The following is a 22839-nucleotide window of genomic DNA, read 5'->3' as shown; positions in this document are numbered from 1 at the left end:
TCATCCAGTTCTTCATCAATCTAATCTATTAGTGCAGAGCCCACAGAGGCCAGAAGAGGGCGTTGGTCTCCTGGAGCTAGAGTTACAGGCTGTTGTGAACTGCCTGATGTGGATGCTGGAGTCTGAGCTTGGGACCTCCAGAAGAACAGCAGGTTCTCTAGGGGCTGAGGCATCTCTGTAGCCTCAAAAGTCACCTTTAGTATAGATGTTTTGTGTAACATTAAGAAGACCTAAGAGCCGTCTAGGAAAATCTATTCTTTACAAATTCTATATAGGGATTCTCACTAAAGTGATAAAGTGTGTGTGTGTGTGTGTGTGTAATGTGTGTGTTGTACCCTATGTGACTGTGGGCACTTGTGTGTCACCACTTCCTTGTAGAGGTCAAAGGGCAACCTCAGGTGTTGGTCTTTGTCTTCTACCTCCTTTGAGACAGCACTGTGTTGGTCATTGCTGTTTACAGCGTGTTATCTGACTCTTGAGCTCCTGTCTCTCCCTTCTCCATACAAAAATGCTGGCGTTGCATACACACACACACACACACACACACACACACACTACACTGGGCTTTTGTTCACGGGTGCTGAGTATTTGAATTCAGGTCACTATGCTTGGATGACAAAGACTTTTTCACCCATTGAGCCATCTCTCCAGCCCTCACAGATCACTTTGGTTTGGTAATTTTTTTTTTTTTAATTCCTATTCCACATATGGGAACAATGACATAAGATAAGCAGGGGAGACAGGTTTTTCCCATTTTGAGATTCACAGTCCTGAAAGACGCAGACAAAGTGTGAAGAATTAAAGAGCCCAACTGGAGAGGAACACCCTGCGTGAGTCAGGGCCTTTGGTGACATTTGTGTGGGGTATCTTGGCAAAGACAGCCCTGCCAAGGCGAGTGGAGAGTCTAGAGCCCTCTGGTGGCGAAGAAGTAACCCTCCCTTCTCTCCTTCAGACGTCAAGCCTTCTAATGTGCTCATTAACACACTGGGCCAAGTGAAGATGTGTGACTTTGGAATCAGTGGCTACCTGGTCGACTCTGTTGCTAAAACGATCGATGCCGGTTGCAAACCATATATGGCTGTAAGTACCAGCACGTAGAGTGCTTGTGTGCATCTACCCATGCATGTCTGAGAAATGCACCTGCTTGCAAAACCAGGCAAGAAAGTAAGAAATGCATGCCTATAATGGAGAATTGGAATGAACCTCGGATTTGAGAAAAATTCTTCCTTGTGTCATTTTCTTAGAGGTTTTATATCAGAAATCATTATCACTTGCTCCCAATGTTGTCACCATCCTTTGAGGTTGCTATAACAAAATACTATAAACTGGACACCTTTCAGAACACAGGTTTTTGTTTTTGTTTTTGTTTTTGTTTTGAGTCTTTTTGCTCTGCTCAGTCCAAGATCAAGATATTGGAAGACTCAGGTTGTGGATGCTGGAGTCTGTGGTGAGGGCCTGCTTCTCTGCCTTATTTGAGGTTCCTGTTGCATTCTCAATTGGTGGAAGGAGCAGGGGATCTCTCTAAGGTTTCTTTTATGAGGATACTAACCTCATTCATGAGGAACCTACCCCAAATCTACAGCCATCTTATAGAAACAAGACTTCCTGTTATGGTCACAGGTGGCATACTTTTTTTTTTTTTTTTTTAATTTTATTTTTATGAGTACACTGTAGCTGTCTTCAGACACACCAGAAGAGGGCATCGGATCCCATTACAGATGGTTGTGAGTCACCATGTGGTTGCTGGGAATTGGACTCAGGACCTCTGGAGCAACAGTCAGTGCTCTTAACCACTGAGCCATCTTGCCAGCCCCTGTGGGATATGGTTTTAACATGTACATTTTGGGATGACACAGAGACACAAACCATAGCATATATATTGCCTTTCGGAATTATCTCAAAGGGGCATGTTATTTGAAAAATGCATGTAAGTAGTAGGCACTTGCACTCAGTTTTACACACTGACTCACACCCGAATGTTAGCTTGATTGCTAAGGATGGAAGACTATGGATGGAAGACCCACACAAGGGAGCTCTGGTCATCACAGAACGCCCAACTGGAGGAATACATTTATCTTAGAAGGGACTTGTGTTTGGGATTGAAAACTTCTTACCCATGTTTGAGTAAAATCCCTGAGGTTTCTTAACATCAGACGGTAGCTATGAACTTCTGCAGTCTTTTGTGGGTTTTGAGCTGTTGATGTTTTTGCCAGGGATAATTTTAATAGAGAAGCTTTTGAATGTGTCCTGTTGTTGTTCTTAAGGCAATTAAAATTTGTTCTGGGGGATCTGAATTCATTGCTGCCTGTAAGAAAAAACCAATATAAAGAAGGGAAGCCCTGTGGAGACATTTCATAGCTTGTGATTAGCCAGTCTTTTGGCCCGGGGGGCAGGTTAACAGAGTCAAATAACTCATACGGCAAGTGGTGGTGTCTCCTCCTGAGTCTTTATTGAGCTACGTGGCATTGCAATCGTCTTTCCGTTTCTTAGCTGTCTGTCTCCTTTCCAGCCTGAACGAATAAATCCAGAGCTCAACCAGAAGGGGTACAGTGTGAAGTCTGACATTTGGAGTCTGGGCATCACCATGGTAACCTATGATCATCATTGTGGGCTACGAGAGGTTCTGAGCGCAAACCTGGATGGGGTGGGCTTTGGGGACCCAGAAGCCTTTGATATCACACTTGGGCACCCCTTTCTCTCTGAGATGGCAGGTTATTTTTCAGGGCTGATTGTTTGAAGTACTGTACAGTGGAAACTGTACAGTGGAAACTGTACAGTGAGATCTAGCAGTCCAAATTTTCCTCCCTTTCTGACTGTTACTAGCCATATGACCTTCAAAAACTCATGTATTCTCACTGGTGATCTTTCTGATAGAAAAGGGATTAATAGAATTTTTATAGTTTAAATTAAGTGATTAGGACCAAGACAAGAAGCTTAAGTTACAAAACCAGGACAATAAAAGAAATAAAACAAAACAAAACAAAACAAAAATACCAACCCAAACCCTCTCCCTGCTAATGTGTATGGACCCCGATTGGCCAAATGTACTAGGTTGTGTATTTTAATATTTTGAGATCAGACCTCATGTAGCCCAGGCTGGTGTCAAAATCTATGTAGCCCAGGATGACCTTGAACTTTTGATCCTCCTCTCTCCGCTCCCAAAGTCCTGGGATTGCAGGCGTGACCCATCATGCTTAGCTTGATATGGTCGACCCCTGGATTCATGGCTACTATGCAAGTACTCTGCACTGAACATTTTCATGGTGGACGTTTTAGATGTTTAAGTTAGATCTACCCTTGGAACACGATAATGCATAGTGTACTTTCTCAAGCACGGGCCTATGGCCACACAGCCAGTCCCTTATCTGTAACCTCTGTGACTGTACATTTTTAGTCTATCGCTGAGGTCTGGAATTACCCACAGTGGTCCTGGCTACTGCCCAGGACCAGCAGCTGATTATTTCCAGTGAGTTATTCCATGTCCCTGCCCAGAAAGCATGTGATTCTATAACAGCAGAGTGCCCTTTATTCAAGTCCAAAAAAAGATCACTCATTCGGTCCTGGGTAACTTTTTTTTTTTAATTTTCCATTTCACCAAGAGACCTGTAGGTGGCAGCAGAGGCACAGTGCTGCCAAAGTCTTTAAGCTTTCCTATTCTGGCCAGATATTTGAAAAACTGGTTGTTTCCTGTGTTGAACTTTAACGCTCTGGGCTGATAAGTTTTTAATGAAATAGGCCCTGGTGTTATCAAGGAACTCATTTATTTAGGTATGTTTAAATATCTGCCACTGGTAAGACAATATTGTAAAAAGCAGGCGGCACTAAAATTTTGTGAGAATGGGTTATTAGCTTGGTTTTCTTCCCTAATTATATTTGAGCTTCACCTCTGGTCTTCCTAAAAAGAAACACAGCTGCTTCCTAAATGAGCATTTCTTAAAATGTTGCCACCCCTCCCTTCCCTCCGTTTAGATCGAGCTGGCCATCCTTCGGTTTCCCTATGATTCTTGGGGAACGCCCTTCCAGCAGCTAAAACAGGTGGTCGAAGAGCCCTCTCCTCAGCTCCCAGCAGACAAGTTCTCCGCCGATTTTGTTGACTTTACCTCACAGTGGTAAGAGAACCCTGCACTCACAGATCTATGCCAAAGACGACAAGCCGCTCTCATGACTCTCCCCGGTGGGGTCTGATCCATCACATGCGCTCATTCCAGAAGCATCCACGGAGCTTGTCCTCTGTGCTGCAGAACATAGTCCTGGCCTCTCCTCTCAGTTACAAGTCTAATACGGAAACTCACTCAAGCCAATATTTACTTGAAAGTATTATGATTGGCAAGGCCGGGTAGAGTGATATACATAAGTATTTGGAGGATACAAAGTTAGATGGGATTATTTTTGTTTTGGAGGAAATCAATCCTGAGCAGAGGCCATGCGAGGCATTTCCCTAGCTAAGGTGAGTCAGGAAGGAGAGGTCTTCCCATTGGAAGGATTGCGTCACTAAAGCAAGAAAGACCTCTCTCTCAAGGACCTTGTGATGGTCAGTTAGTTTAACTTCCACCCTCATACAATCTGGAGTCTCTGTTGTTTAGAACAGGTTGGCCTGTGGACAGACAGTCTGTGGGGGATTGCTTTGATTATGTTAATTGACGTGCAAGGATCTAGCCTAAGAGGAAATGGTGCCATTGCCTGGGTTTGGCTCCCGGACTGTAGGAAGGAGAAATGGAGTTATGTACTCGAAGCACGCATGCGTTCGTTTCTCTCTGCTCTAGACCTGAATGAACAAGGTTTAAGTTCCCGCTGCCACGACTTCCTGCCGTGCTGGACTGTAGCCTAGAATTGTGAGCCGAGATTAACCATTTCTCTTTTAAGTCTTGTTCTATCAGGGTATTTTATTCTGGTAACAGCTATAAGGAGTTGGATTTTGACGACAGCGTAGAGACAAAGTTTAGCAAGGCCTACTGGAAAGCTAGGGGTGGGGGAAAGATGTCAAGAGTCACTGGGACTAAGAAGATTTTTGGACATTCGAGAATGTTTCCCGGATGCTTCCAAGTCCTGCAGAACTTTGCCTTCTGCGGAACCCATGTTATCTGTGGATGGACTTATCCCAGTAGGCATAATAGGTACTGCCGGGGGTTTGGAGGCTAATCCAAAGAGGGCTGGAGCACGGAGAGAGAAGGAATGACTAATATAGTCAGGGAGGATAAAAGAGGACACAATATCTTCCAGGTACTCACATGATTTCTGCCTGCACCGCGGCCACGATGCTTAGCGTCATCACGTGACAGTAGTGGCAGCCGCGGATGCAGCTGGGAGGAGGATATCAAGAGGGCAGCCCGAGTGGAACCCGGTTAGTTTAGACAGCTATCCTGTGAAAACAGATGGAAACTTCGAGCGAGTGGGTGGGTCAGAGCTAGCTCTGATCTCAGCTGTGTCTCGTGGAGGGAGTCATTCCTGCTTAGACTCGCTATGTGGATTGACTTAGACCTGGGAAGGGGCCCGAGGTACAGAGGATACTGAAGCAACACACCTTTGGTCTCCTTGCTCCTTTGGACGTGGTGTTCCAAATACAGCTTTTACTGGGGACCGTGATGACACAGGTTAATGCTCGGTTGCTTAAGGCTCTTGGACCGGTACTTGGTGCTCACCCATCTGCATCCGCATCCCCATCCTGGTGCTTTCCCTTAGTGTTTTACAAGGCTACTCTGGTGGCTTATTCTGAGTTTTAATTTTGGCTGAAAGACCAGAGAGAGCTGGAGTACTGGGCTCTAGGACAGTGTTGTTGGGCATCTTTCATAAAAATGCGCCCTCTCCTCTCTGGTCTCCTCAAGCTCCTCCTGTTTTCCTTGAGTGATTTGTGTGGGTGAAGGGGCTGCATCTGCCAGGTGGAAATTGGGTCACGATTTGGCTTTTTAGATTAAAAAAACTTGACCGTTGGTGTTTTGATTTTGTTTCACTTTTGTCCCCCTTTTATCCTCAAGTGTTTAAAGGTCAGGTAGGAAAACCCATGAGTCTCGGTGCATGGTTGTCTCCAAGAGTTCTCAGGAGAGGATCCTGTGTAAGGAAGTGTCTTCAAACTTCCCTTTCTATTGCTTGTCTCCTTCCGGACCCATTCGCCAAGGATTCTGGGTATTTCATGAAGCTCTGGGAGAAGGCGGCAGGAGTGAAGGATTCCAGAATGCAGTCTCCAGTGTGAACCCACCTAGTGTGTTCTCTGCTTTCCTTCCTCAGTCACTGGTCAGTTTCTGGCCAAGTTTTCCCAAGTGCTGACCCCTGAGCCCTACTGTCAGCATAAGAGTTTTTCCTACTGTTTGCAACCTTAGCAAACTCCCCATGCAATCCCTCTGCATGGGGCAAGAACCCGGGATTAGCTCTCAGTTCTGTGAACCTGCTTTCAATTGCCGAGCCTTTCTGAATGCTTCTCAGATGCGAGTGCCAACATCTTTCAGTTACTTTTCAAGGTTGGCAACTTGACTATCTGGAATTAACTAAAACCCAGGGGGTTGGTTACCATTCTAAGGTCTAATTTTTTTTTTCTTAGTTAAATCATTTAAAGTGGGAAATTCCACTTATATTCCAGATTGAGGTGAGAAGATATATCTTTAATCCAGATCTTTTGAGGTGGGATGATCCACCTGTAATCAGGGGACACCTTCAGGTGGCAGCCCATGTAAAGGACATGGAAGAAAGAAGCTGGCTCCCCTTGCCTGCTTGTTCCCGCTCTAACTGGCAAGGCCATCCTTCTCTGGCATTAGATCCTACTTCTTCAGGATTCAGAATCTCTCTCTCTCTCTCTCTCTCTCTCTCTCTCTCTCTCTCTCTCTCTCTCCTCTCTCTCTCTCCTCTCTCTCTCTCTCTCCTCTCTCTCTCCCCCCTCTCCCCCCCCCTCTCTCTCTCACACACACACACACATACACACACTTCCTTTTTCCATCCACGTGGGCAATGGACCTCTCAGGTATCTATTGTACCTTTTAGTTATAACTAGTACCAGAATATGTTCATCTGTCAACTCTTCATGATGGGCTCAGGGTTCCTTCAGTGTATGCCTGGGGAGAGAGATGGTGGCAATGGCGGCCAGAGAGCTGGGTCCTAGTTTTAGGTCTAGTTTTAGGTTTTTATTTATTTATTTTTTTCTTCAGAACTTCCATATAGGTTTCCAAAGTAGCTGCTCCAGTTTCCATCTCCAGCAGCAGTGGCTAAAACCCCTTTTCTCTCACAGCCTCACCAGAGTTTGTTTTCTTTCTATTAAACATCTTATTGTTTGGAGTTTCCACACATGTATATACTGTGTATTTTCATCTGTCCACCACTACCCCACTCCTGCTTCTCCGTGTTCCCACGTTTTCTTCCTCTCAACTTCATGTTCTTTAAAAATGATTATTAACAATCCCCTAAGTCCAGTTAGTGCCATTGGTCTTCAAACAAGAGTGAACACCCTCCCTTTGCAGCCACTAACTACACAGATTCCCCCCCCCCCCCCACGAGCGGTGGGGTCTCCCAGGGACCCCTTCCACATCCACACTGGAATGTCTTGTTCCTCAGGTCTTCTTGCTGCTATAAGTGGGTGTGTGCAAAAGCCGTGCCACTTGCAGAACCCAGTACCTCACAACACTCTCCCTGACCTCTGGCTTGTGTGTTCTTTCTGTCCCTTTTAGAGGTGAGAGGCGCCAAGCTGAGATGAGATGGAATCTCAAAGTACTGCTACTTTGGCATTCTGGGATAGCTAAGCAGGCTGAGACCTTTCTGAGTGTTTATTGGCCATTCATGTTTCTTCTTTTGAGAGTTACCTATTTGGTCCCTTAGCCTGTTTATCGGTTGGAAGATTTATTTATCTGGGCATTTAAAATGTACCATTATGTAGTAGAGAAAGTGAATCCTTGTCCAGTGTATAGATAGCAAAGATTTTTCTCCTGTTGGCTGTCCTTTTCACTCTGATAATGATTTATTTTGTTGCATGGAAACTTTTAAATTTCATGTAATCCCACTCATCAATTCTTGGGATTATTTTCTGTGGTTTTGGAGTCTTTTGCCTATGTCCATATCTTGAAGTATTTCAGAGCAAAAACAAAGAAACAGTAATTTAAAAATACCTCCTTTATGTATTTATTTAAAAACAGCACAGCTGAATGGCTGCTCCATTTCCCCAGTATATGTTTTTATCATTGGGATTTTAAGGAACATCCAAGGTGGGCCGTACTGACCTGCATTAGTTACATGTTACATGTTACATAAAAGACCAAACTCAAGGAAACATGGAAGAAAGAGTTCATGGGTTCCGAGGAGTAAGTCTGTCATCGGGGAGGCAGAGCAAGCAGCAGGCAGCAGACTTGGTAGCTGGAGCAAAAAAAGCCAAGGGCTCATGTCTCGAATCTCAAGCAGGAAGCCGAGAGAGTGAGCAGGGAGTAGGGTGAGATCCTAAGTTCTTGAAGCCATCCCCTGTGACATACTTCCTCCAGCAAGGCCACACCTTCTAAACCATCCCAAACAGTGCCACCGAGTGCAGCCCAACTATTGAAACGTGTGAGACTATGGTGTGTGTGTGTGTGTGTGTACATCTCTCAAACCACCACATGACCAAAAGGCCTTGTTTTTGCATGTTTGTAATAGAAAATTCTTACAGTCTAGTCTTGTAGAAGGCTTAATATGATTTCCTTTTTAAAAATAAGATCTTAGCAGATAGCTCATAAACACACACATATCTATATGGAATACACAGTATATATATATATATATATATATATATATATATATATATATAAAATGTATACATATTGTATAATGTGTATGTATTGTACATGTGTTTGAGTATATATAGGAGTTCATACACATATGCTGTGTATGGTGTTGTGGTATATAGATGGTGTGTGTGCCTGTGAGGGGAGCCAAGGCTGACCTCAGGCGTCGTTTCTTGGGTATGACCACCTCATGATTTGAGGCAGGGTCTTTTATTCAATTAGGCTGCCCGGTCATGAAGCCCAAGGATCTTCCTATCCCTACCTCCCCAGAGCTAAGATTAGAAGTGTGTGTTGCCGCTCTTGGCTTTTTATGTGGGTTTTGGGGGTCAGCCTTGGGTCTTCATGCTTATGGGGTGAGCACTTTATGTCCCGAGCCTGCTCTCTGGCCCAGTAGTTTTCTCTCTAACCTTTTCACATGTGTTGACACAGGAAAGCCACTAGAATACGTCGCCTGCTGCTAGAATAGTTAGACTTATGTTTGCATTTCCTCCAGGACTACTTTTGGAGTCTCAGGGCCCAGCCGGCTAGCCTGGTGCCGTACCCAAGTGTGTTGGTGGCCCGTCCAGATGTCAATACTGTCTGACTCAGAGTAGCTAAAAATCAAATAATCGATTAAGCACTGTCTGTTTGTTCAGAACAGGAAAGTAAAAGAGGCAGTAGGTATTTATTTATCTTTTGACAAATGTATGGCTTCGGAGGCACACTGTGTTTTTATTCTGTGGACTGCACCAAATAGCCCTTCTTGGAAATGATCGGGGGTGGGGGTGGGCCTGGGGGTGGGGGAGCTCAAATAGGCAGAGAGCTCCTGGTCAGCATGAACTGCAAGCTGGCAATTCTCAAGGCAGCGTGGATTGGGTTTGTCATGCCAGCCATGGTCAGGAGCCTGTGTTGTGGCATTTGGAAGAGGAATTAGAGAAGTTAGCTAATTGCACACTTGAAAATGACAAGCCACTTGAACATCCAAAAGCCAGACTCCCATCCAAGAGGAAAGTGGTGTACCTTTGAACTCCAAGGTTGTTATTTTATATTGAGTTTCAAACATTTTCTACTAAACATGGAAAATTTGCTTCCACCCCAACTTTATCTTGGGTATTTTACTATTCTTAGTGCTTCTTTTGAAGTGTTTTTGATTTAAAATATGGAGGGAATAGGCTATATCCATTATACTAATTTAACAAATAGTTTTCCTTTGCTTGCTTTCTTTCCTTTCTCCCTTCCTCCCTCCTCACCTTCTCCCTTTCCACCTCCCTCCCTTCTTATCTACCTCCCTCTTCTCTAACCTCTTGCCCCCTCTCTGTTATTCCTTTCTTTTTCAATAAGGTTTAACTATATATACTACGCTGTTCTAAAAGTCTCTCTGTAGCCCAGGCTGGCTTTGATTCTATAACCCTCCTGCTTCAGCCTCCTGAGTGCTGGAATTACAGGCATCGTTACCATGGCTGGCCGCTGTGAAAGACCTTTTTGTTAGAATTCTATAGTTGGGGGCAAACTTTCCTTCTGATTAGGGGCTATAAGTCAAGAGGTAGCTTATTGGGCAGTTGAGCAACAGCCTCTGAGGTCTGACAGATCTTAAATACTTTGTGCTTGATCAACTAAAGTGATTTTTCCTGCATTTTTTTTTTAAGATGGATCAAAGCAGAGAGGAAATTTTGCAAATTTTGCAAATGTTCTGGGGAGGAAAATGTCCTGTCTCGTGGTTGCTTTTACTTAAAACTTGAAAGCTTAGGCAGGGACCGAAGATGTAGCTTGGTCACAGAGTGCTTGCCTAATCTGTGCAAGGTCTGGGATTCTCTCTGCAATGCCACTATGAATCTTTAGAGCCTTTAGCCAGCCAGGAAGAAAGAATCCTTCTATTATACAGTCAACAGGGGCCAAACATCAGTGCTGCCATGGAGGTCATTGGTTGATACCGTGGTGCACTCATGGAGGTCAGAGGGTAACTTACGGGGGTCTGTTCTCTCCTACTCTATGGGCTCCAGGAATCAAACTCAGATTTCCAGGCTTGGCAGCAAGTGCCTGTTACCGGCTGAACCATCTTGTTGACCCCTCAGATATCCTATTTAATCCCTTGAATATTATGTGTAGTTTTAGTGTTGTATTTGTGTTATTTTATTGACTTAAGAAGTTAAATTGTTTAACCAAGGGAGGAGAATTCTGGGTTTAGATTTGTTTTGAATAATAGCTGGATATTTGAGGCTTCTGTATATGTAAAAAAAAAATCTAGGATTTATAAGTGAGGTAACAGTGTCCCCAGAGGATATTTTTTCTGCACTTATTTCTCAGATGAACTAATACTTGAATTTAGACAACCTTTTGTTTCTAGGAAGATGTAAGACAGAGATAGGAGGCATGAGGTAGTCGTGATGGGAATATAAACAAATGTCATGTAAGCCACGAGGAGATGGTTCTTACGACTGCATTCCAATTGGGAGAAGGGTAGAGCAAGTGGGTTTTAAAGAGGGCCAGCCAATTACCCACAGTCCAAGTATTCTTGCCCTCTTGGTTTCTGCACCAGTGGCATTTCCAACTGGACTGCCTTTGTTGTGGAAGACAGGCTTGCACACTGAAGGATGCTTAGCAACATCCTCTGCCGCTGTCAGATACTGCCAACTAATTGTGACAACCAAAGATGCCTCCAGACGTTGAGAAATGTCCTGTGGGATGGAGGTACAGAGTAGCTACCATTGGGAACCACCAATATGGACTCTCAGGGTGCAGGCATATGCAAGGCCACCAGTGGGTTAAGAGCTCATTCATTTCACCCAGGTACACATTCTCATATCAGCCCCACGCTGACAGTTGATGATTCGCCTTTCTAACGCACTCTCATTTTTATCCCCAGTTGAGATGAACTTTCTCTCATAGGTTGTCTGGTCCCTGAGGCCATTAGGTCCTAGGTCTGCCCTCAGTTCCAGGTTGACACTTCTGTCCTCACCTCTGCCTGTAGCCTGTCACAGGTTCCCTGGCTTCTACCCACAGCATACCCTGGAATAAACTGGTAGGCTGCTTTTCAGTTTGTTTTGGTTCAAAAGCTTCCCCTCCTTTTAATTTTTAAAGAGAATTTCATTTTGCCTATAAGCCTATAGTTCAACATCTCCCAGTGACGTCACTCTCCCATGGTTTTGTACTTTGCACCCCTCATGGGGGTTCACTTCTGTGGGTGTAGCAGAGCTCATGTCAGATGCTCAGGATCTCACTTGCTCAAAAGGACCCATCAGCACAAATCTCAGGGACTCAATATGCTGTCACACTGTGGTTCTCGGAGTTCATAGACAACTCTCTCCCCATTCATGGCTGGAACTCTAACATCAAATAAACCGTTTCTTTTCTTGTTTCCATTTTAGACCCAGGGGTGGAAAGAGGATAGGGGTGGGTTGAGGACAGGGGTGATGGGTTGGTCTCTTTCACGTTGTAGTTTTATGAGGACTGCCTCTGGTATCAAATGCTATAAAATGTTGGAATATTCAGAGAACAGAATGACCACTAGACAGCAGTGTGTGACCACAAAAATATTTCTAAGAATCATTGCTAATTTGCTTTCCTTTCTTATCCACCAAGACAGTGAACAAGAAGCACCTCCTTAGTAAAATATAGGTTTGTGGCTTCTGTCTCAGGCAGGTTCGGGGAGGAACATAGGGAAGCAAGTTTTATATGAGAGGGAACCACAAACAGGGAGGAGCTTGCAGTTGGAGGCAGTGAGACTCACTTAGTGTCCTGTAAGAAACGTGGGCCGACTTCTTTTCCAGGGAGGTGGGATAAAAAGCTACCTTGAAAGAAAGTTCAGATAGGTTTTGAGATGCGGTCATTATAGGTAGGAAAATTAGACTGAATGGCAACCATGATGTATTAAAGGAAAATAAACACACATACACATAAACACACACACTACACACATACATACTTATTCATGTTAAAGCAAGCCCAACATGGTTTAAAACATAGTTTCTAAGAGTTCACATTTACAATAGAAGTTAGTATAGGAGACCTGGTTTTTGTGCATTAAAAAAAAAAAATTAGTTAGAGTTTTACACTGGTTCTAAAATCCTAACAGTGAAATACAAATGTCTTCTGGATTTTTAATGTGCTTTTTTTTTTTCTTTTTTTTTAAGCTTGAAGAAAAATTCCAAAGAACGGCCCACATATCCAGAGCTTATGGTGAGTGTGAACACTTTGGTTGTGTGTTAGCAGATAACAGCTAGTGATGTAGCCATGGCCAAGATGATGCGTAAATAAATATTTAGGGAGGAGTTGTTTTGTTGAGATATGGTTGATTCCCAGGAACTGGACACAAGACAGAGTTAAGGGCCCCTTTTCACTGGTATTTATCCCTTAGAAAATATTTTGTTACTTATTTTATGTGCATGGAGATCAGAGGATGCCTGGTTGGAGTCAGTTCTCCCCTTCTGCCAAGTGGGTCCTGGGGATTGAACTTAGGTCCTCAGGTTTGGCGGGAAGAACTTTTATTCGCTGCTCTATCTTGCTGGTCCTGTTCATGCTTTTTGTTTGTTTGTTTTTGATGCAAGCTCAGAATAGGTCATTGTTCCCAGTGATGGTTGCCATGCTGCTAAACCTGGAAAACATTTATATCCAGGAAGTTGACGTTTTCAAATCTGGAAGATTCCCATTATAAGTGTGCTAGAAATATGAGCTCAGAGACCTCAATGGGATAAGCTTATAAGTCATGTGGTCCATCCATTTTTCGTAACAAATCTTGGATGGATTAAGTGATTGCCTTCCTCTCTATTTCTTGGTCTTCATTTTGGTGGAAAGAAGCATAGTAAGTCCTTTGATGGGAGTAAAGCACCTGGTCCTGAATTTATTGTTTTTCCTATCAGTAACATGATGAGACCAAAACCTCAACACCGTTGCTCTATAATAGTGCCTCTACCTAAACAGATGTAGAAAGTGGTACAAAGACATTTTGGAGAGAAATTAATTTAGACTATATGTGAATGTGTTTACTGCCTACCCCTCAGATTTATCTTAATGATCAAGGTTATAATTTTAACAGTGGGAAGGAGATGTTCTAGTTTCGTTTCTGTTGCTGTGAAAAACTATCCTGACAGGGAAATTTAGGTGAGAAAGGGGTTATTTTAGTTCATGGTTTTAGGTTATTCTATCACCGCCAGGAAGTCAGAGCAGAAAGAAATAAATACATATTAGCTTGCTTGCTTGCTTGCATTTAGCTCTACTTCACCACTCCTAAAACAGGTTAGGACCCTCTGCCTAGGGAATGGTGCTACCCACAGTGGGCTGGATCTTCTCACACCAATAAACTCAGTTCAGACAGTCTCCCATGGACCCATGGACGTGCCCACAGGCCAACCCAGTGTAGATAATCCCTCAGTAAGACTCTTCCCAGATGGTTTTGGATTGTGCCAAGTTGACAGTTAAGGTCAACCTCCACAGGAGAATTATGATGTTCAATCCCAAGAGAGAGAAGAGCACAGTTTGAGATCCTTGTTAGTGGGCCTGCTAGCAGCAGTCACAGAGTGCTGTCTTCTGTCCTACCAACAGCCTCACTGTCTGGACCAACGGAGTGCATCACAGAAGTGCAGGCTCCTGGTATCTCTTATTGAGCGGTGTTCTGGGGTAGCTGAGATACAGAACGAAAACTGTTTGGAAATATTCATAAAAGTTATAGAGAAGAGGCTGGAAAGAGAGCTTAGTGGTTAACAGCATTTACTGTTGAGGACCTGGACCTAAATTCAGTTCCTAACACCCATGTTGGGCCCTGTAGCTCTAGCTCCAGAGATTTTGATGTCTGTTTCAGACTTCTGTGGGTACATAAACATTCCACCTCCCCATACACATAATTAAAAATAAAATATTAAAAAAGAGTTATTAGAGCTGGGCAGTGGTGGCATATGCCTTTAATCCCAGCACTTGGGAGGCAGAGGCAGGGGGATTTCTGAGTTTGAGGCTATCCTGGTCTACAGAGTGAGTTCCAGGACAGCCAGGGCTACCTAGAGAAACTCTGTCTCAAAGAAACAAACAAACAAACAAAAAACAATAACAACAACAACAACAATAAAAGAGTTATCAATAGATGACATTTGTGGACATCTCTGCCATGTGTTGTTTGAGTTCTGTAGATAGGCTTTGATTTCTTTAACTCCGAGGCATTCTATGATTAGAAAAACTGAAGTCAGGCCATCTCCTTGAGCTTCCATTGTCTCCCTTTAAAAGAGCAGTGTCTAGTATTCACCACTCAGCAGCTATATGAAAACAGATGTGTGGCGGGGGCTGGAGGGATGGTTCAGTGGTTAAGAGCACTGACTGCTCTTCTAGAGGTCCTGAGTTCAATTCCCAGCAACCACATGGTGGCTTACAACCATCTGTAATGGAATCCCATGCCCTCTTCTGGTGTGTCTGAAGACAGCAACAGTGTACTCATAGATATAAAATAAATAAATAAATCATAAAAAAGAGAAAACCCAAATAGATGTGTGGTCTTTGAGGATATATCTACTTGCTTGAGTTGAAGATCTCTCCTTGAATTATTATTTTTTAGAAGTGACAACTGGAGGCTTTTCCAGGCCTGACTCCCCTTTTGTGGTATGCATGGACACTTAACAGATAAGTTCACATGAGGTGTGATAGACAGGGAGTGATTCCTGTAGGATCCTATTGAACTTGGAATCCTGAAGTCTCTGTTTTATAACTAATTTCTAATACAAGAACATTTTCTCTGTAGTCCAGCTATTTACAGTGCCGAATATCCTCTTTTCTTTTTTCTTCTTCTTCAATCTAAGTGGCCTCTTATCAAAACATTCACCAGAAAACATTTGAGGAAAAAAAATGTTTCCTATACATTGGCATCGTTGTTGACGTCTGCCTTCCTGACACAATCTAACAAACACTGAGTTGGGGTGACTGGCACGTCTATTAATGTAAGATTGTGTGGGCAGCCCTCCCCCTCTATGGCATTAGTCTTTGTGGTAGTGGAAATGGACGTGCCTTTTAAGACCGTAACTATTCCCTGCTTTCCTGTGGAATTGAGGTTTTGAAATGGAAATTCTGAGTCTGAACTCCCTGACTTCAGCACTGGGCAACACGTGCTGGAAGGGCTATTGTTTCAGTTTTAGGAATTTGTAAAGAGGTAGGAAGAGGGAAAAAAAGATTATTTTTCCAAAGAAAGGAATATTATTATCAAGGCTCCAACCCAGATATATAGGTCTTACAGAATCCCCAATAATTTTCACCCTAATTCAGATGGAGGGCTATACCTGCCTTAAGCCCTATCTTATTGGCTCATCTTAAATGTCTGTTTTATAGCATTTTTTTTTCCACAGCAGATATTAACTAACACTTTTTTGGGGGGGGAGGGTGGTAAAGAACTAGATAGAATTTTAGGTTAATGAGCCATGTAGTTGCTGTTAAAAAGAAATGAACTAAGCTGAAAGTAGTCATGTTCAACAAAGGAAAGAAAAAAAGAGCACATGGCTGTGTTCCAATAAAACTTTATTTTAAAATAAGACACTGTATTAGTAACTTTTCTATTTTAGTGATAACACACTATTACTTAGTTGACTACTAAGTCAACCTAGAGAAAGAAGGGTTTGTTTGGGATTATAGTTGTAGAAGGTTAGAACCTTTGATGGTGGAGCCAAGGCCAGGTGGCAGGAGTGGGAAGTTGAAGACACATCTTGAAGTATACACAGGAAGCAGCGAGAGCCAACAGAGACTGGCATGAGTCTTTGAAACTTCAAAGCCCGCCCCTAGTGACGTACTTCCTCTAGCAAGGCCACACCTCCCAAACCTCCCCAAATAGCGCCACCAACTGAGGACCAAGTATTCAACATCTGATCCTATGGGGGACATTTCTCATTCAAACCACCACAGACGAGGAGTTAGGTTTGGTCTGTGGATTATAGTTTGAAGACCCCTACCTTAGATATTTACCACCAGAAATAGTAGCCAGGCTGTTTGGATGATTTCTCAGTGGTGTGATTGTCTTCTCCAAATATCTGAGAAAGTTCTAGATTGGAATGGCGGTATGAAACAAGGAGAGCTGAACCCATAGCCCTAGAAGTTGAGGTGTATACCTGGGATATTTTGGAGGCCTGTTAGTGACTGTGGCTTGCCCCTCTGCTTCCTGGCAGCTTGTCCATGAATCTCCATGCTTCTTCCCAATACTATAGAACTCCTAAATGGTACAGGGTCCTCCCTCTTAGGATTTGGCCCTTGTTAGGAGGAGTGTTAAGCTGGAGCAGGAGCCTAGAGATTGTTTGTGGGACTCCATTTGCCCACCTCCAAGTTGCTGTCCTTCCTATTCTTAGTCATTTATAGAATCAAGTTCTCAGTGCTCTTCAACTTCAAAGTCCCACACAAGGCTCGTCACGCCTTCCCTGTTGATTGGCTTGCCTGCTTGCTCTCTCATCTCTTGTCCTCCGGCCCTCTCAGAACCTTCCTTAATCTAGGATAAACTAAAAGGCATCTAAAGAACTTGTTGTAAATTAAGAGTTTCAGATCGTATTATTTAATCCATTCATGGACTGGAGCTCCGTGTACTGAGCTAGCGAGAGCAGGATAAATCTCGAGATGGAGCTGATAGGCACTGGACTCAGCCATCCAGGCAATCCGAGGCTTGGCATGTCCTGTTTTGATAGTCAAGAGCTTTTAAAGCATGTTAAAAGATCCCCAAATGTCAAGGGGATGTGGGAAAGCTAATAAGTACGGTGGTTAAAAAAAAAAAAAGTAAAAAACAAGGCCTTGGTAAGGATGCCACATAAGTGGTCATTTAATTGAAAAGGGTGTCACGTGTTTGGCAGATGAGGGACTTTAGAGTGAAGGGCCCTGAATCTAGAACATCACATTGGGCATAAGGCTCTGAGACAGCACTCAGCCCAGCCCCACTAAGGGGCAGAAACAGAAGAACTTTCCTGTTCTGAGTCACAGTGCTCAACAGTGACCACCCACTTTCTTTGGGGTTTCATTCCTTTGTTCCCTCCCTCTGTTGCATTGTTTCCTAAGACTTGCATGGGTGGGCTCTCAGTTCTCCACAGAGCTGACTCATCCGGCCCTCTGCTGTCAGGTTTCAAACAAATATAATTAGAAAACCTACTGGTAGGCAGAGTGAAGGTTGCGGAACAGAACCGCTCATCAGGGAAGCTGAGTGAGTCATGACTACATGAGAAAGGAGTCATGTTGAGCCATTCACAGTGGCCACTGCTGGCTCTTCAGAGGCCTGAGCGGTGTAGTGAGGTGGAGAGGTGTGTGATGTGGGTGCCTCAAGGAGTTGTCCTTCAGAGTTTCTTTGCTTGGCTTTTGGTCTCACGAGAAGAAAGAGCTGAGGAACATGAGGGTAATGGATTTCTCCCTAGCTGGAGATTGAAGGCTCTATAGCCCAACACTTATGACCCAGCTGAGCCATATAGGAGGATTGCTCTGTCACCCAGAAGAAATGACTTGGCCATTTGACTTGCTTGGAATAGGGGGTCTCTCGAGTCACGCCATACCTTTTCTCTACACAGTGTAAGATGTGGCATTGTATTTTTCTTTAAGTTGACTTAGGCCAACCTGGACACAAAGAAAAATTTCTTTTCCTTTTTCTTTTTTCAATCTTTAATCTCTGAGCTGAGTTTTTTTTTTTTTTTTTCTGAATTGACGAGTCGTCTGGTAGTCTGCATTATCTCTGTGAATGGCTCAAACTCTTCAGGATTGATGTAGTGTAAGTCTTAGCTATGGGTGTGGCCTTGGAAAATGGCCTTAGCTGTTTTAATTCAACCCAGGTTTTCCAATGTCAAAGGCACAGCACCTTCCTTGACCATTTACTGTTCAGCGACATTGGTATCTTCTTCTGCTGCCCTGTTCCTTGTCCCCTGAAGTGGAGGAACCTAAGTCTGTAAAGTTTTAATCAATCTATTATTGCAGCTGTCTAAAATGATTTTGTAGAGAGATGGTCCTAGCCAATCTTTGTATTTCTGTATGGATGGAATTATGTAGCATACTTGCATATGTTACTTAAAGTGTAGATTTTTTTTTTTTTTTTTGTATTGGAAACCTAGACATATCAAAATGGGAAATGGCAAAGAGATAGCCTTGAGGTAAACACATGAAGAAATGTGTGCTTGGTTTCACAAGGAATATGAGAAATGCAATTTGCCTCAAGAGAGATATTAGCCCGTTTACTAAACAGATATATTGATTTGCTAATTTTATACGTTATCAATGCCAAGTATTAATACCATGTATTTTTCTTCTCTTTCCCAGCAACATCCATTTTTCACCGTACATGAATCCAAAGCAGCAGACGTGGCATCTTTTGTAAAACTGATACTTGGGGACTAAAAAGCCATGGACTTAACTGGTCGACCCTACTGTGGATTGGTGGGTTTACAGGGTGAAGCAAGTTCACTACAGAGCCAACAGAAAGTCATCTTGAGGTCATTGAACCCTGCCTTTCTGAGGGGTTTCCTCTCCCCGTTTTTCTTTTTCCTCTCCAAAGGGGGCCTTGGAATCTCTAGCGTAGGCTGAACTCTCTAGATGGATGAAATACGACAAAGGCTTAGGACTTGAAATGGTGATTAAATATTTAATGGCAAGTCATACGGGTCCTCGAGCTTCTCAGATCTCTCGTGTTCTTTACGAAATGAATGCAATTGGCCCTGGTAACAAGGTGCTACAGTAGTGAAGAGATTGTAAAGTAGATTTGTAGCGTATCCCACTTATTATTTTAATATTTATGTTTCAGTGCTTGGTTGGAAATATTCCATTTTATGCAAGAAGGGAGATACAGAGACAGGGCTGACTTGGCAGTATTTATAGGGCTTTTATTTTTTTGAGTTCAATCATGTCTGTGGTCCAGAGGAAGTTATTTAATATGCATTTTTAAGGATATTATAAAAATCTCCAGCAAAGGGGCTCTTCCTGTACAGTGTGGCTTGCAGCTCTCATGGCTGCTGCTTCCGACCATCAACTCAACCGTGGCTGATCATCGCATCTTTTGAATGAACTGTCAAAGTTAATGTTCCCCCGCCTCCCTCCCCCAACTTTGGAAACCATGAAAGTCACTTGTATCACGGCTCAAAGAGTAAAGAATACAATGGTTCTCTTCAAATTTGTGGCATAGTATCAGTGGAAAAATGAAAATAACAGAAAGTGATGTGCTTTTTATAGTTTGCCTATCTCTTTCTCTCTGTATGTATTTGTGTGTGTGTGTGTGTGTTTGTGTCTGTTTTTGTGTGTGTGAGTACATTTATAAACCAAGTCCTACCTACCACGTGGCTTCTAGGAACACCTATATTAGTTAAAAGGACACCTGATAAGTCATGAGAGAAGATATGGAAGCTCACAGAGAGAAATGAGGCTTTCTGCTCTTGTGCCTCCTCAATGGATACTCCCCAAGGCCTGCTTCTATAACGCATGAACAATCCTGCCTTGCTGGTTGGTTCTCACATCCAATGAAGAAGTCTTATTATTAGAAGGGCTATGATAAGAGAAGATAAACGCCAGTAGTCTTTAATGAAATGAAAACTTAATGAAGAACAGTGCCTTGGGACAGACTGCCAAGTTGTCACAGGCTCAGGCCATGTCTTAGTATAATACCATGGAGTAGCTCGCTCCACTCTCAAGCTCTTGCAGGTGGACTGAATTCTTGTGATTAAAGACGTCATGAGTTCTCTAGTTTAAGCATCCTCTAGGATTGAGAAGTATTCTGAATGACAGGGAAAAGGTAAATATTTGCTAGATAATGAGGAATGTTGGCTTTGTTACAGTGTTACTATAAGGCAATTACTATTGGAATTCCTAGACAGCGTGTTGATAAAAAGGGAAGAAAAAAATATTCATACTTATTTTTTATTTCCCTTTCCTGACCTCTTGGAATTCTCCCTTCCATCCCCTCTGGATTTGGAAGCGTTAACAGTACAGTTTCCATTGTATTATTTGCATCTTCAGGACTCTCTTCCACAGGTCACCTGTTCAGAGTGTGTCTGACACTTCAGCATCTCTTTTAGAGTCTCTTGTAAGGGATACCTATTGGCAGGGCCGAGGAGATGGCTGTCAGTGAAACACTTGCGTCTCAGGCATGAGGACTTGCATTCAGCTTCCTGGAACCCACAAAAACCTGGCCTTGTGGCACAGGCCTGCAATCCCAGCAATGGCAAGATAGGAAGGGGAGACAGACAGATCTCTGGAAGCCTATGGATGGGTTAGCCTGGCCTACATACTGAAATTCAGTGGGAGACCCTGTCTCCAGGAAAAGGTAGAATGTACCTGAGGACAGATGACCTTTCCACGTGTGTTGTGTGTGACCACACTCTTTCCATCCCTCCAGACACCCCTCTGCCCACTACCTGTTTGATTAAGCACAGATTCATCTGCTCTAAAGACTCATTTGTTTTATTTCTTTCTTGCCAGAAAAGTGGTATTCTTCTCTTGATTGTGTCCATTCAGTTTCCCACCCACCTTTCTAAGTTGGAAAGTTCCTTTCTTTGACATAAGAGAGAAGTCATATCTGTCTTCCGGCTCCATTTGATCATCTTAAGAGAACAGAAAGCAATGGGGGAGAAGCCTGGGGAACCAATCCTCTTACAACTTCCGGTGAAATTCCTGAAGTAAATTGTCTTTCTGGTCTGTATCTGATTATGCTTAATTGTTTGCCTTCTTTGAATCACTTCTAACAAAGAACAGGTTTTGCACTCGTGTGCCTGTGCTGTTTCGTCTGTGAGCCCAGGGCAGGAACCTGTAAGACATCAAAGTGGGAAGAGCTGCTAGTTCAAGGCTGGTGCACTTTGGAGCCATTTAGATGCCGGTGTGGGTGTCAGAGTCCTGTCCCCAGAGACTTGGAATTAATTGGTTCAGGTTGAGCTGGGGGAATTAAGAAAGAAGGAAGGAAGGAAGGAAGGAAGGAAGGAAAGAAAGAAAGAAAGAAAGAAAGAAAGAAAGAAAGAAAGAAAGAAAGAGAAAAAAAGGAAGAGAGGGAAGGCCTTCATGTACTCCTGATGCACACCAGGGTTGGGGACATTTTATCAAAAGTCCAAATGAAATGTTCCCCTGAAATGGAAAAGAACACAAATCGATGTAGTCAAAATGGGTCATTGTTTTAAGGTTTTGTCTATCTTCTAAACCTAACAGGAATTTGCATATGCCAAAGTTTCCTTATTTATGATGCCCTTGATGGGTTGTCTCAGTACCTCCCCCTGCCCCCGTGTGTATGATGCCGAAATCCTTCAGCATATCAAACAATTAGGCCCAAGCTGCTTTGCAGCAGTCCTTTGAAGACTATCACTCAGGTGTCAGTATTTCTCCTGACGACTCATAATCTATTAGCAAGCCTGTGAGTTATTTTAGCACAAGGCTTGTGGATGCTGGCCATATGCAATGTTGAGATTTGACTAGGGGCTTTAAAGACTGAGTTCTTAGTCACTGAGCCACCCCTCCTCCCCCCAATATTATTTCATTCTCGGTCGTGTTGATATTCTGGGTTTGCCTGCCTCCTTAATTATGAAGTTAAACATTGAAACCATTCTTGGATGTTTATCAGTTGTGTGCTGATAGATTTCATAGTCTAGAAATGAAAGAGAGAGAGCAGGGAGATGGCTTAGAAGGTTGGGGCAACCTGGAAGATCCCTGAAGCTCACTGGCCAACCATTAGAGCAAATCTATTAGCCTCAGGTTCAGAGAAGGACCTTGTCTCAAAAAACAAACTTGGAGAGACACTGAAGAGAGACCCCTCATGTTGGCCTTTAGTTTCCACATAGCCACTTACATGTGTAGACACACACACACACACACACACACACACACACACACACACACGTGATCACACCCACACCAAAAAGTACGTACGATACATACATCACACACAACATATACACACATCACACATATACAATTTTTTAAGATTAAAAAAAAATGCAATAGTCGGAAACAGCCAATAGTCTGTGCAGTAGAGGAGACAGGTACCAAGACAATCACTTTTTCTCTAGTCTCCTAATAAACTTGATCTCGTGTCTTCTATAATCACAAAGGAAGTAGAGGGCCTAGGATGCCATGGTTTAAGCCCCCAAAGGTCTTCATTAACCACAGGGTTTCATTATCTCTGTTCAGAGCAATCACTTCTAGAAGTGTTTAGGAAAAACAAGTTTCTTTTGTCTTAAAAATG

General features: G+C 43.2%; 1 protein-coding gene across 2 annotated transcripts in view; it reads left to right on the top strand.

The window, feature by feature from the left end:
• Positions 1-19847, top strand: part of Map2k6 (mitogen-activated protein kinase kinase 6) — a 116379-nt gene extending 96532 nt beyond the window's left edge. For both annotated transcript variants that reach the window (XM_021176183.3, XM_029483592.2), the window contains exons 8-12: positions 953-1080; positions 2510-2587; positions 3970-4109; positions 12839-12884; positions 18945-19847. In XM_021176183.3, the coding sequence (XP_021031842.2) occupies positions 953-1080; positions 2510-2587; positions 3970-4109; positions 12839-12884; positions 18945-19022 (470 nt within the window). In that variant the 3' untranslated portion in view covers positions 19023-19847. The remainder of the gene's footprint in view (positions 1-952; positions 1081-2509; positions 2588-3969; positions 4110-12838; positions 12885-18944) is intronic.
• Positions 19848-22839: the final 2992 nt, after the last annotated feature.

This window comes from Mus caroli, unplaced genomic scaffold (assembly GCF_978045245.1).
Source record: "Mus caroli unplaced genomic scaffold, Mus_caroli_1 scaffold_13, whole genome shotgun sequence".
Taxonomy (NCBI): Eukaryota; Metazoa; Chordata; class Mammalia; order Rodentia; family Muridae; genus Mus; species Mus caroli.
This window is presented reverse-complemented; position numbering and strand designations above follow the sequence as displayed.